We start from the raw sequence: 12,911 nt of genomic DNA on the forward strand, positions 1-12,911 counted from the left end.
CCTGCTCGATGAGAGCAGGATGCTGTGTGTGCGCGCGAGAGAGCCTGTGTGCACGTGTGCAGGCTATGCACGAGGACACCTCGGTCCTCATCATGAGCAGCTCGGGCTCATGAGGAAGGCTTTTCCAAGACCGCGTCTGGGCTTGTTGTAGTATGCTCACAGCGTGGAATTCGTACAGTTTACTGCGTAACTTTGACTCTTTACGTGCATCCCCTTTTCTTCTTCTTCTTCTTCTGCTTCTTCTTCTTCCTCTTCTTCTTCTTGCAGACATTGGTGTGGCAACTGTGGATGGGCACACAGGAGTGGGCTGCTGCCCACCAAGTCTGACTGTGCTTCGGAGGTGCTGAGAAGAGAAGAACATGTAAGCAGGCATCCCGGCAAATTCCTTTCGGATCCACAGGCAAAATGCAGAAAGGAATGAGACTCAATGATGGCCACATCACGTATCTGGCTCTTTTGGCGAAGAAGGATGGGACGAGGCGAGGTTGCCTGAGTAAGAAAAGCTCAGACAACACAAAATGGCATTCAAAGTGGTTCGCTTTGTTGCAGAATATGCTGTTTTATTTCGAGAACGACTCCAGCTCACGCCCCTCCGGACTGTACCTGCTGGAGGGATGCGTTTGTGACAGGGCACCGTCACCCAAACCATCTCTGTCAGCGAAGGAATGCTTAGAGAAGCAGGTAAGGTACTGATCACACGAGGGGCTCCCGTAAGTGTGACTGACTGACACTGTAAAGGCAGGCTGCCTCAGTGAACGGATTAATGCTGTTTGCTGTGTTGCTTTTGGTGGGAGAAACTCGCTTCCGTTTACTTGCCTCTCGGTTAAGGCGACATTCATGAGAGGGGGTGCTTTATAGACAGTGCAAAATTGCGTATAAACGACACAGCCGCTGTTTTGATCCCTATTTATCACGAACAATGTTCCAGAGATGTTCACTTGACGTTCAATGTTACGTAATGGCGTCATCTTAACTGATTGATTGTCTCGATCCTGCACTAAAATAGCGTCGCAGCTCGCCTCAAATGTAACTAACGCACGAAATACGGAAATATACAGCGGCAGGATAAATGCGATCCCGTATGCAAACTTTGCAAACACTGAAACTAGTTTTCCTCCCTCCATTCCTCGTCACCATCATAGTATTTGTTGCAGCATATTGAATTTTATATAAGAGACTGTATTTTTAGACATCTCAAAGGTGCAGGGATTGCGGCTCATATGCAGGGAGTAAACTTAAACAGCATCCAAACTTTGCAGATTGCCATCTTGCGGAACAGAGCTGCCCCTTCCCTGTCGTTTTGACGTATTGATTTAATTCCTTCTCTTGATATTAATAGCATCCTACCTTGGCAACTGCGTCTCCCTGGTTCATAGCGGCTTGTTTCATTTGATAGCTCTCTCATTATCACAGGGTTGTTAACGACAGGCATGAATGAAAACCAAAAATGTCCCAGGCACGCTTTTGTCTCTCAGTACATCCCCCTTTCGTTTTAATTCCCCGGGAATTTAGTGCCATGGATTATCATGTGTGAGGGCGAAACAATTTCCACTTGTTTTTTTTTTTCTTATATGCCAGTGTGACACAGTCAGGAATAATCTCAGCGAAAGCATGGTTGCCTCTAGCGAGACAGTTTGGAGGGGTTAGGGAGGATGCTGCTGGAAGAAATGAACCTTGTGGCATAAAAGCATTTAAAAGCCAGAGAAGTGGTCAAGCTGCTGTGAGCTATGACTGCAGTCACCTTCTGAAATGTGCTCTGCCAGCTGCAGTCTCTTCAGCTCTCCCTGCAGCAGGGCTCATAAAGATCTGAAGTCAGAAGTGCCAGTGATGGGTCATTTTATCTGTCCAGACATCACAAGCTTTGTTCACGAGGGAAACAGGTAGTCGCCTTTTCCACTAATTTCATTAACATATTTAATTCGGCAGTTGCACCACTAGATGAGAGCAGTTTTATTTGACAGCCAATTATCATTTTGGGTGTCTTTATGAAGATTTTCATTATAAATGTTGGTAAACCTGGACTTTTGGCCTTGCAGACTCTTACGCCTTTTCTGTATACCTGCAAAACTTACAGGAAATGCAACAAGATGTTTAATTATTTAAAATTCTACAAAATTCAGAACACTCAACACTGGTGTGTTCAAGATTGTCCTGATCATGAACCCCAACGCCCCAGTTTCCCGGGGTCATACTGGAACTGGGAATGCCGGGAGATCTTAACCTCCAAACCAGAATGTCACTGTCCATAGTGCTGAACTCTGTAGTCACATCATGTTCTTCAAACACTTTGCCCTGTGCTCTTTGCTGGCAGATCTGTCAGGATCACTATCAGTGTCACCAAGAGGGGACTATACAGATGTGCTAGACTATTCAGAAAAATTAAATCTATGTTCACTTTACTCTTGACTTTGTTTTTTTCTAGTAATGAAGTGTGTGAACTTTGACTGTCCATTTCAAGTAGTTTTTTTTTTTGTTAACCAGTTTTAGTTGCCTAATATTAATCCGACCTTGATTAAATGTGGCAGATCAGGACTTGTTGGTAGTCCTATGGCATAAACTATTAAATCTGCTCACTGTTAAGTCTGTTTCCTTAAAACCTTGTGAGGAAAGAGGCACGCTCTGTTCTGGGGATGAATTATGGACTGAGCGACATCTACAATGACAGCTGTTCATGCAGGCTGCTCTGGTGAATTTATTTCAACAGTGAATTAAATGAATTTGAAAGCCTTCAATTAGCATAACACAGTCTTCTGTTCAGCACGTGTGCCTTTACATAATGTGTGTCAGGAATAAATCCGGTTGGCCATTACATTATGAGGACCCACCTAATAGTGAGTAGGTCCCCCCTTTGCTGCCAAAACAGCCCTGACCCATCGAGGAATGGACTCCACTAGACCTCTGAAAGTATGCTGTGGCTCCAAGCCGTCAATAGCTGATCTTTTAAGTCCTGTAAGTTGCGAGGTGGGGGCTCAGTGGATGGGATCTCAACTGGTTTGAGATCTGGAGAATTTGGAGGCCGAGTCAACACCTTGAACTCATTGTTGTATTCCTCAAACCATTTTTGCAGCGTGGTGGATCACATTACCCTGCTGAAAGAAGACACTGGCATCAGGGAGTACCGCTTCCATGAAACCGTGTACTTGGTCAGCAACAATGTTTAAGTAGATGGTTCATGTCAAAGTGCCATCCAAATGAATGGTAGGTTTCCCAGAAGAACATTGCTCAAAGCATCACACTGCCAGCTTACCATCTTCCCATAGTGGACCCTGGTGCCAAGTCTTCCCCAGGTACCTGGACATCCACATGATGTAAAAGAAGATGTGATTGATTAGAACAGACCATCTTCATCCGTTGTTCCATTGTCCAATTCCGATGCTCACATACCCATTGTAGGCCTTTTTCACGGTGGTCATGGGTCAGCACGGGCACCCTGTCTACACAGCCCCATATGCAACAAACTGTGATGTAACTGTGATGTGTGTTCTGACACCTTTCTGTCAGAACCAGCATTAACTTTTTCATCTATTTAAGTGACAGTAGCTCTTCTATTGGATCGGACAGCACAGGTCAGCCTTCGCTTCCCATGTGCATCAGTTTCCTTTTGGTAGGTCCTGTCCACTGCAAACCTTTAACATCCCACAGGAGCTGCAGTTGGCCCTGGTCAAAGTTGCTCAAGTTCTTACGTTTGGCATTTTTTTTCTTCGCTCCCAACACATCAGTTTCAAGGACAAAATGTTCGCTTGTTGTCTGATATATCCCACCCACTTCCAGGTGCCATTGTAATGAGATTATGTTATTCACTTCACCTGTCAGTGGCAATAATGTTACGGCTGATCGGTGTATGTTTGGCTCTCTGTGTCCTCCCGCGTATGCCGATGTCGATCTATAAAAGGGTGAAACAAGGACAGAAAGAATAATCTGCACTCCAGGTGTCTGAGGGCATACAGGTATCCTTTTCACTTTCCCCACGCTGCAAAAAAAAAAAAAAAAAAGGATACTTGAGTCAATGAGCAGACTGCAGAGGTCATCTAAGGCAACACTCCTTCAGTTTAATGCATATGTAGACCTGTTACATATGCATAAGACAACAGATGATTTATGTTGAGCATGTTAGTGGCAGTTCGTGCACATACTGTACTGTCAGAGCTTGCTGGAGGAATGGCTGGGGCGAGTGCTGGATCTTATCTGTGTGTGACAGGGAGAGGGACAATGCGGCGAATAGATACCAAACCAACTGCCACCTTGCAGGGCTTCAGTGCTTTTTATAGCCCTTACTCCTCAAAAAGGCAGAAGATCTTTCTCTTCCTCCCTCTCTGTCTGTCTCTTCGTTCTCATTGTATTCTGTCGAGTGTTCTACTTTTTAAATGTTCTTATTCCCCATTTAGAAGGAGAGCTACGTTTAAGCCCACAGTTACTATGGCAACCCCTATTTGCATCTGAAAAAGTGCATTTGTAGGGGCCAATGAAATGTCAAACAACATGCCTCAGAATTGTGCTTGACTTGGCAAATAGAGCAAATACTGTATAGGCATATGAGAAATGTGAGGCGCGTCATCTTAGGTGGTTGTGACCGTGTTGGAGAAGGTGGCGGAAATGCTTGTTTTAGTTTACACATTTACAAAAATAAACAAAGGATCATGATTTTAGGAAGTCTTTTTTCACTAAATCTACACTTAATGAATGAACTCTAATTGTTGGTTGTCCAGAAACCCTATATAAACAACATGACCGTGGCCAGTTTAATGTAAACAAAATAATTTTCAAGAATATCTTTTAAACTTAAACTTAAACTTCAAACTTTTATTGTCAGTATATTTTTACATACACCGAAATTCTTCTCTGCATTTAACCCATCACTGACTGCAGCATGGAGTGAAACACACAGGAGCAGTGGGCTGCCATTTCAGGAGCAACCGGGTGGGGTTAAGTGCATTGCTCAAGGGCACATCAGCCAGCTAATGGGGGGGTGGGCATTATTAATCAAAATGTGTCTGAAATGAGCATCTGTTAATACATTTATTTCCCTTTATTGAGTTTCAGTTGAAGGGCGGCACGGTGGTGCACTGGTTACCACTGTCGTCTCATAGCAAGAGGGTTCCGGGTTTGAATCCTGGTCTGGGCCCTTCTATGTGGAGTTTGCATGTTCTCCCTGAATGAAAATGACAAAATACAGAAATTACCACAGTGTTCACCATCACCCGTGTTATTCCTCTGTTTGTTTTATGTTATGTAGGTCATTCAGAATCATTCACAGAGAAAGACATGCACGTTTTCTACAATTAGACCTATACCTCTGACGAACAAACTGTTAATCTAACTGTTTTAACATCTAATATTTCTCTATTTATACATTCTTTGTCGGCACAGATGTTTTAGCTTGAGCTTGTAAAAATCCATAGTATTTAATTGTATTTTACACCTGGATTCAGAGGTTTTCGCAGTTTAATTGCTCTGAACTTTAATAATTTGAAGCCATCATCATCATCATCATCAGTCCATAAGTAAACATGTTACATCCTTTCTCTTTTCCTCTGTTCCAGATATTAAATAGCTTTTGTGCGTAAAACTTAAACAAGAATTTGCTACTGGCTATGTTGTCTCTCTTACCAAGAAGTTATGTCTCTGTGGCAAAAAAACGTAGTAACGTGGAACTAAATATAGCTGCCTAAAAGGCTTGACACACCAGCTCACAGGAAGCGAGAGATGGGAGGCACATTATTGACAAAGGCCCATTTTGCTGCTCATCAGGAAATATGGAACATTACTCCCCTTCACAAATGATTTGCTCTTGGCATTTGGGAGGGATAAAAAATCCAATATATTGGATTTGTGGGGGTCTATTTACAATGCATCAGTGTTATATAATTTGATGCATTTCTACCACAAACAAGCTGTTTGTACTATTATTGCGATGACTACCACTTTGTTGATTCGAGGATTTTTATCTGATAAGCCTATTAGAAAACAATTCCACATTCATTTGCCATAATTGTCATTACTGAACCTCTAAGGCTGTAGGGTCACTGGGGATAATTGGTGACGGAATAAAAAGGAGTGAGGACCCAGATGTGTTTGTGTCATTAAACGCAGCCAAATCAAGCCAAACAAAACAAAACAAAACATGGCGTTGGTCGAGAGACTTCCACCAATTCAGAGGTGAGTTGCCAGGTTACAGACTGAATGCGCAGAGGCTTTATAATGAATCTCTCAAGACTTTTCCCTCAGGAGCTCTCTCTTGCACTCATTCAAACACATGGACGTGTGTGTGTGTATACATACAACTTCAGTTTTTAACAATGTAAGTTTAAGCAAAAGATGGTCAATTATGATGTTTGTCTGTTTCAGAAGTCTTCCTTTGAAAACCCTCTTCAAGAAAAACGTTCTACATCTTTCACTTTGAAACCCTTTTATATTTTTACTGTCTTATTGCATGCTGAACAAATATTTGACTCTTTCTGTTATGTTGTTTGCCAGTATTACTTCACTGTGACGTTCAATCATGACAACCAGAAGGCTTTGGAGCTGCGTACAGAGGACGTCAAGGACTGTGATGAGTGGGTGGCTGCCATCACACAGGCCAGGTACCTCTCACACATGACCTCTCACCTACAGACACTCGTTCAGCAGAGGATGTTCAAAAGAGTACCATAAGAAAGATTGTGTTGTATCTGTGTGTGTGTGTAACATCAATTACATTATATCCTGCTAGGGTTCAGATTTTAACACAACCCCTAGTCGGATCAGTTATCGAAATTATGAGTTTAGAGATGTACAAGCTGAACTTTTCCACAATTCTTCCACAATTGCTGTCACTTCCTGTCACTGCCTTAATCCCATTGGATGCACGATATAGATGTCTGTGTATTTGGCGTCAGGGTTAAACTTATATCAACCTTTGCCACGAAACCTGATTGATAATGAACACAGTGTGAGCCACTATGACTTGTTCAGCTTCCTGAGAGAGAGAGAGAGAGAGTGTGGATACTCTCTCCGTTGGAAATAATGACCTTGCTCTATTTAATGTCGAACTTGCCCTTTTGGTGTGAAAGCCCTGTAAGACAGAGTACTGACCATTTTGAGATTCCCTCAAGTGGATTATTGTGGGGGATGCCTGTTATTTTTATAATTTAGGAAACTGTTATAATGAAAAAAATGAACATAAAAATATCATATACTCTGTAGATTTGGAGCCCCGAGATGTACAATATGCATTTGTATGGTGAAAGGTCAATTGATTGGACTCACTAAAAGGTACATTGATTAGTGCTCAGTGCAGGCAGCAACACATAGTGTACAGGAGCAAGTTGGTCTGTAAGCATGTCATACACAGCAGGGGAATGAAAAGTCGTGTTTACACGTCATCATACTGCTTTATTCAGAGGTTTCTGTTGTGATCTGTTCTGATGCTTTCATTTTCTTTTTTGCTACTTATTTCTCTCAGCACGTTTTTGGTTAGCAAGGTGTTTTGGGACATTGAATCAAATTAAAACAAAACCCTTTGTTGAACTGGGCAATGTATGGTATTATTGCACATGTAGAAACAGCCGTTACATATGGTTTGCCAAGGCCACACACATTTGAAGAATTGGTTGCCTCAGTGCCCACGCTCGATGTGGACATAAGGTTTGTGGTTCAAACACATGCTGATCAGAGGTCTGCTTTTGCTTTGATAAATATATGGAGAGTGCATGAAACATGTGCTAATGAGGTCCTTACAATGTCTGTGTGTCTGTGTAGTTACAGGAACCTGGCTACAGAGCATGAGACCCTCATGCAGAAGTATCTCCATCTACTCCAAATAGTGGAGACGGAGAAAACAGTTGCCAAGCAACTTCGACAACAGATAGAGGATGGGGAAATCGAGATAGAGCGGTTAAAATCAGAGGTAACTTGCCTTGTGATTTCATGCTAGTAATACCTCTGTGTGTGTGTGTGTGTGTGTGTGTTCTATCTTACTGAATGGTACAGAGTGGTGACAGTGAAAGAGAAAAGATGGAAATGAAAGTGGCATATTGAGACAAATAGGGGACACAGGACAAAGGTCACGTTACAAACATTGTGAGTGTGTGGTGAGAGCATCGTAGCTCGCAGCGCCTGAGGGATGTCCTTGTTAGAGCTCTGCAGTACTGTTGAGCATTTTATATCCTAATTATTCAGTCTAAACTAGATCAAATACATCTCTTTTTAATGTGCTAATGCCTCGCACCAATTCAACTGAATGTTTTCAATATGCATGAATCAGCCTCTATTGTATGTGATAGTGCAGTCTACACCAGAAAATAATAATCACCTGTCTTATTTTTCATGGCTGAACTGGTCACAGTAATGGATTTTGGGTTTTTCTGTTTAATTTCAGTTCTTTACTAAAAGCTGTATATTCTTATTCATACACTGTGTCATTCTAATGGGCATAAATGAAACAAGATTGAATAAAATAAAATAGGAAACATTTTGATACAGCTGGTACAGTTTGTTCTCATATAAATTCTTTGAAACCAGCTAATGGATGGTAAAAGCGGCCAAATAAAAAAATAAAAAAGAATCAAACATAATGATAATAAAAACACAAAGAGGAGTGAGAGAATATGATATAACCAAGTTCATCAGTAGGATTTTAGCTGCGTACAGTATGAGCCCACTCAGCCAGTGCAATTTATTTTTGTTTCAGATTGCTGGACTGCTCAAAGACAATGAGAAGATCCAGTCAAACCCAGAGGTACCTCCCAGTGAAGATGACACCGAGATCAAGAAGATCAAAAAGGTGAGATCTGATCACTCTGGTGCTCTGTAGTAAAGTAATGCTAAGAGGAAAGCCAAGTAGGCAAGGGGAAAGGAGGGATGTGTAGGCATTTTGATCTGCTCCAGCTGGCATAAGTATGGTCTCTGAAACAGGTTTTTAAAAACTACATCATAGCTGGCTACTTGCAGGTTTTATTTTTTAACTTTCATTTTGAAATGCAGGATGGCAGTTATAGCAGGGAGCACCTCATCTGCTACAACCATCGGCTTGTTCTGTCTGTGCTGAAGTTGTTGCCTCCCCAATAAAGCCAGAGAGTTTGGAAAGTTTTGGAAAGCCAGTACCTTTACAGCTGCAAAAGCTGTGATGAACCAATAGATAAATGTCAACAGATTCTCCATTTCCACTCAGCTCTACAGAGTGTTCAAGTGTTTTTGACCTCTGTGTTTTGGTCTTTCCGGCTCACACCTTCACTGTTTTGGTTCACTCTTAAACAAAATTAGTCATTAGCTGGTGGACATACAAGATCATTTAGCAACTAAAGAGGGTTGATGTAGACCAAAGCAGTGTAAAAGAGAAAGAATATTGGCCTTAAACTTGTCAGATCATCAGAAAACATGGCTTCAAATAAATGCTAATGTCTGCAGGATGTGTAAACAGGCTACTGTTACTGCTTGTCCTCCTATCAGTACAAAACACCAATTTCAAGATACAGAATCTGAATCTGACTTTATTAAAGCCATGCATTCCTCTTCACCTTGTGAATCTTAACATTTACTACCAGGAGGCCTGAATATAAATCTTTGGTCCATATTAAGTGACATTTCACAGAAGAAGAGCAGCAGTGATTGGCAGCGATTTTTGAGCGCTAACCTTTGTCATCACAGGTCCAGAGTTTCCTGCGAGGTTGGATTTGCCGCAGGAAATGGAAAACCATCATCCAGGATTACATCCGTTCACCCCACGCTGAAAGCATGAGAAAGAGAAACCAGGTGGTGTTCAGCATGCTGGAGGCTGAGGCTGAATACGTTCAGCAACTCCACATCCTGGTCAACAACTTCCTGCGGCCACTGCGCATGGCCGCCAGCTCCAAGAAGCCACCCATCACTCACGATGACGTCAGCAGCATCTTCCTTAACAGGTGGCTGGTGGTGGGACTGGTTGTGGTAGTGGTGTGACTCGGCACAGTGGGAGCTGCCAACGGTTTTGAACAGGAGAAGGTTGAATAATAGCTAATGATCGCCATTTTGCTTATTTGTTTTATCAGTGAGACCATCATGTTCCTCCATCAGATATTCTACCAGGGACTGAAGGCCAGGATCGCCAGCTGGCCCACACTGGTGCTGGGTAAGAGAGACTAAATTTTTCTGTAAAAATTAATGACGGCACAGATTAGGCTGAATTCAGATCAGTAAAATGTCCCCTTTCTGAATTTAGATGTAGACAGAAAGTTGTGCAAAAGTCTGCGTTTTTAGCTCATGCGCATTGGTTGTCTCTGTCTTATCTTTGATAGATAAAACATTTTATGTTCAATACACAGAATATACTGCATGATTGAATGAAACTTTTTGTGTGCTTCTCTTCACAGCTGACCTGTTTGACATCTTGCTGCCCATGCTAAACATCTACCAGGAGTTTGTGAGGAACCACCAGTACAGCCTGCAGATCCTGGCCCACTGCAAACAGAACCGAGACTTTGACAAGCTGCTGAAGCAGTATGAGGCCAAGCCCGACTGTGAGGAGAGGACACTGGAGACCTTCCTCACATACCCCATGTTTCAGGTAAGATGGCCGGATGCCTCACGCCTGCATATTTTTTTCAAATCACACAATGTTGTCTTACTTATAAGTCGGACCTTTATTATAGCTCTGCAGAGGCCAGTTTATTTAAGTTCTATTTGTTAATCATTGAGACATTTGCACCTCTATTTAGACACTATACAATAGGAAGTTCAAACATCACTCTCTGTTTCTCCCCCAGATTCCTCGTTACATCTTGACATTACATGAGCTGCTGGCTCACACCCCACATGAACATGTGGAGAGAAACAGTTTGGACTACGCTAAGTCAAAACTGGAGGAGCTTTCCAGGTAGAGCTTTGTGGAGTCTGAAGAAAAGTTTTTAATCACTGTATCATTGTTGTCTGAATGATGAAGAGTGATTAGAGACACTTTTAACACTGAATACTGTGCTCATGAGAATGTATTTGTATTTATTTTTTTTTGTAGCTAAAAAATGTGTGTTGGTCTTGTTTGGCACAATCATCACCAATTAAAAATATTTACTTTATATATATATATTTGTCAGTCCTAAGAACAAGTCTGTGAGTACGGCATGAATTAAAACAGTAGCATGCAAAACTCTGATAGATATAGGGATCAGTCAGATTCATACAGTGGTTTTGTGCAGGTAAACACTATTGCCAGTGAACTGAAGTTTACCTGTGAGTGTGTTTCTGTACTTTCAGAATCATGCATGATGAGGTGAGTGAGACGGAGAACATCAGGAAGAATCTAGCTATCGAGCGGATGATTGTGGAGGGTTGTGAAGTGCTGCTGGACACCAGTCAGACGTTTGTTAGGCAAGGTATGTTTGTTTCACAGTCAGGCTACGGTAAAACACTGAAAGTGAAAACATGCCAATGATTCTGAGATCATGAACAGTGATTTTTTTGTATTTGTTTGTTTGCTAACTTTGCTAACAAAGACATTTGAGGGTAAAGGTCATGTAGGCTTCACTCTGAAAACTGAAATTTTTTATTTTTTAATTTATTCAAGGTCAATCAATTGCTCATTATCCATTGCTCATTGAAAAAAATAATAATGTTACTTTACTTTTGTTACCCAAATCAGCTCATGTCAAGACATTTTTAAACAACCCCAAGTGAACTCATTCCAATGTTCCCAGGGTTACATGTTGCATCTTTTGTATGCACAAACTGATGCCTGTTGTATATTTTACTCTATATACTTTTACAGCATACTACAAGCAAAGAAAAGCTTGAAAATTTAGACAATGGCATGCAGTACACCAGGAGTAGACATTTACGCATTTCGCTTTTAACTGTCCACATGTGATTTTCTTATTCCCACGAAAAGCTCATGAGGGCTAAACACCAGTTATAAGATGAAGGTCAAAGTCAGTATTAAAAGATGAGAGCATATTTCAAGTGTTTTTTCCTGTGTGTGTGTGTGTGTGTCGTACTCCACAGGTTCTCTGATCCAGGTGCCGATGAGCGAGAAAGGGAAAATCACGAGAGGCCGATTGGGCTCTCTGTCTCTGAAGAAAGAAGGAGAAAGACAGTGTTTCCTCTTTTCCAAACATCTCATCATCTGTACCCGTGGCTCCGGGGGAAAACTTCACATCACTAAGGTACAGTAGGACTGAAGGATTGTGGTAAACTTTTCTTCAGTGATCCTATAAAACAGATCAACCCTCGCGAAATTGGTCATTCAGTTTGGGGATCTTGTTAAATAAGAGTACACAAACAAAGCATATACTGACATGTGATGCAACCTGATAATTAGCAATTAAACCAGTCATTCCAGTAAGATGTACATATTATTGATCTCCAAAGATGCAGATGGTCGTGGTCACATAGATTTTTTTCTCCAGTTGCTGTCACATCTTCAGTTTGACATGGATTATATGATGAGTTAATCATTCCCTGGTGGAGACATTTACAGAGTGTGTAAGGTTTTCATCTGCATTTGTTAGCATTTATTAAAGCTATACAGAAGCCTGTGTGTGACGTTTCAACCCTTTCACAGAATGGAGTGGTCTCTCTCATAGACTGCACACTGATGGAGGAGCCAGAGGGCACAGATGATGAGTGTAAGTTACTACAGAGAGTATATTCAAAGGCTTTGTTCACATGAATATGTTAAAATGCATATGTACTGTATATAGTAGCTGAAATGTAAAGTTTTTCACAATCTCTTGGACACTCCGTGGATAAATCACTTTGATGTTTGTGATTTTGTTTGAAAATTGCTGAAATTATTTTGGTAGAGGACGTATTCGGATAATTCACAATTGTGTTTGTGGGGGAGGGCTGAATTTTAACTCCTTTCAATACAGATTACGCAATGAAATATTAGCAATTATGTTCCTAATGTTGTCCTGACTTCTGGTAGTTGCATCATTTCAACCTTTTCCCTTTCCACTCCCACA

The 12,911-nt window shown here is 41.5% G+C and overlaps 1 protein-coding gene across 1 annotated transcript in view; it reads left to right on the forward strand.

The window, feature by feature from the left end:
• The window catches only part of LOC124054627 (ras-specific guanine nucleotide-releasing factor 1-like), a 26,862-nt gene continuing 13,951 nt past the window's right edge, over positions 1-12,911 (forward strand). Inside the window, exons 1-11 of the mRNA XM_046380898.1 lie at positions 1-681; positions 6,475-6,581; positions 7,738-7,885; positions 8,669-8,761; positions 9,625-9,878; positions 10,005-10,084; positions 10,326-10,519; positions 10,719-10,828; positions 11,206-11,324; positions 11,950-12,110; positions 12,509-12,572. Coding sequence (XP_046236854.1) covers positions 406-681; positions 6,475-6,581; positions 7,738-7,885; positions 8,669-8,761; positions 9,625-9,878; positions 10,005-10,084; positions 10,326-10,519; positions 10,719-10,828; positions 11,206-11,324; positions 11,950-12,110; positions 12,509-12,572 — 1,606 coding nt within the window. The 5' untranslated portion in view covers positions 1-405. The remainder of the gene's footprint in view (positions 682-6,474; positions 6,582-7,737; positions 7,886-8,668; positions 8,762-9,624; positions 9,879-10,004; positions 10,085-10,325; positions 10,520-10,718; positions 10,829-11,205; positions 11,325-11,949; positions 12,111-12,508; positions 12,573-12,911) is intronic.

This window comes from Scatophagus argus, chromosome 1 (assembly GCF_020382885.2).
Source record: "Scatophagus argus isolate fScaArg1 chromosome 1, fScaArg1.pri, whole genome shotgun sequence".
Classification (NCBI taxonomy): Eukaryota; Metazoa; Chordata; class Actinopteri; family Scatophagidae; genus Scatophagus; species Scatophagus argus.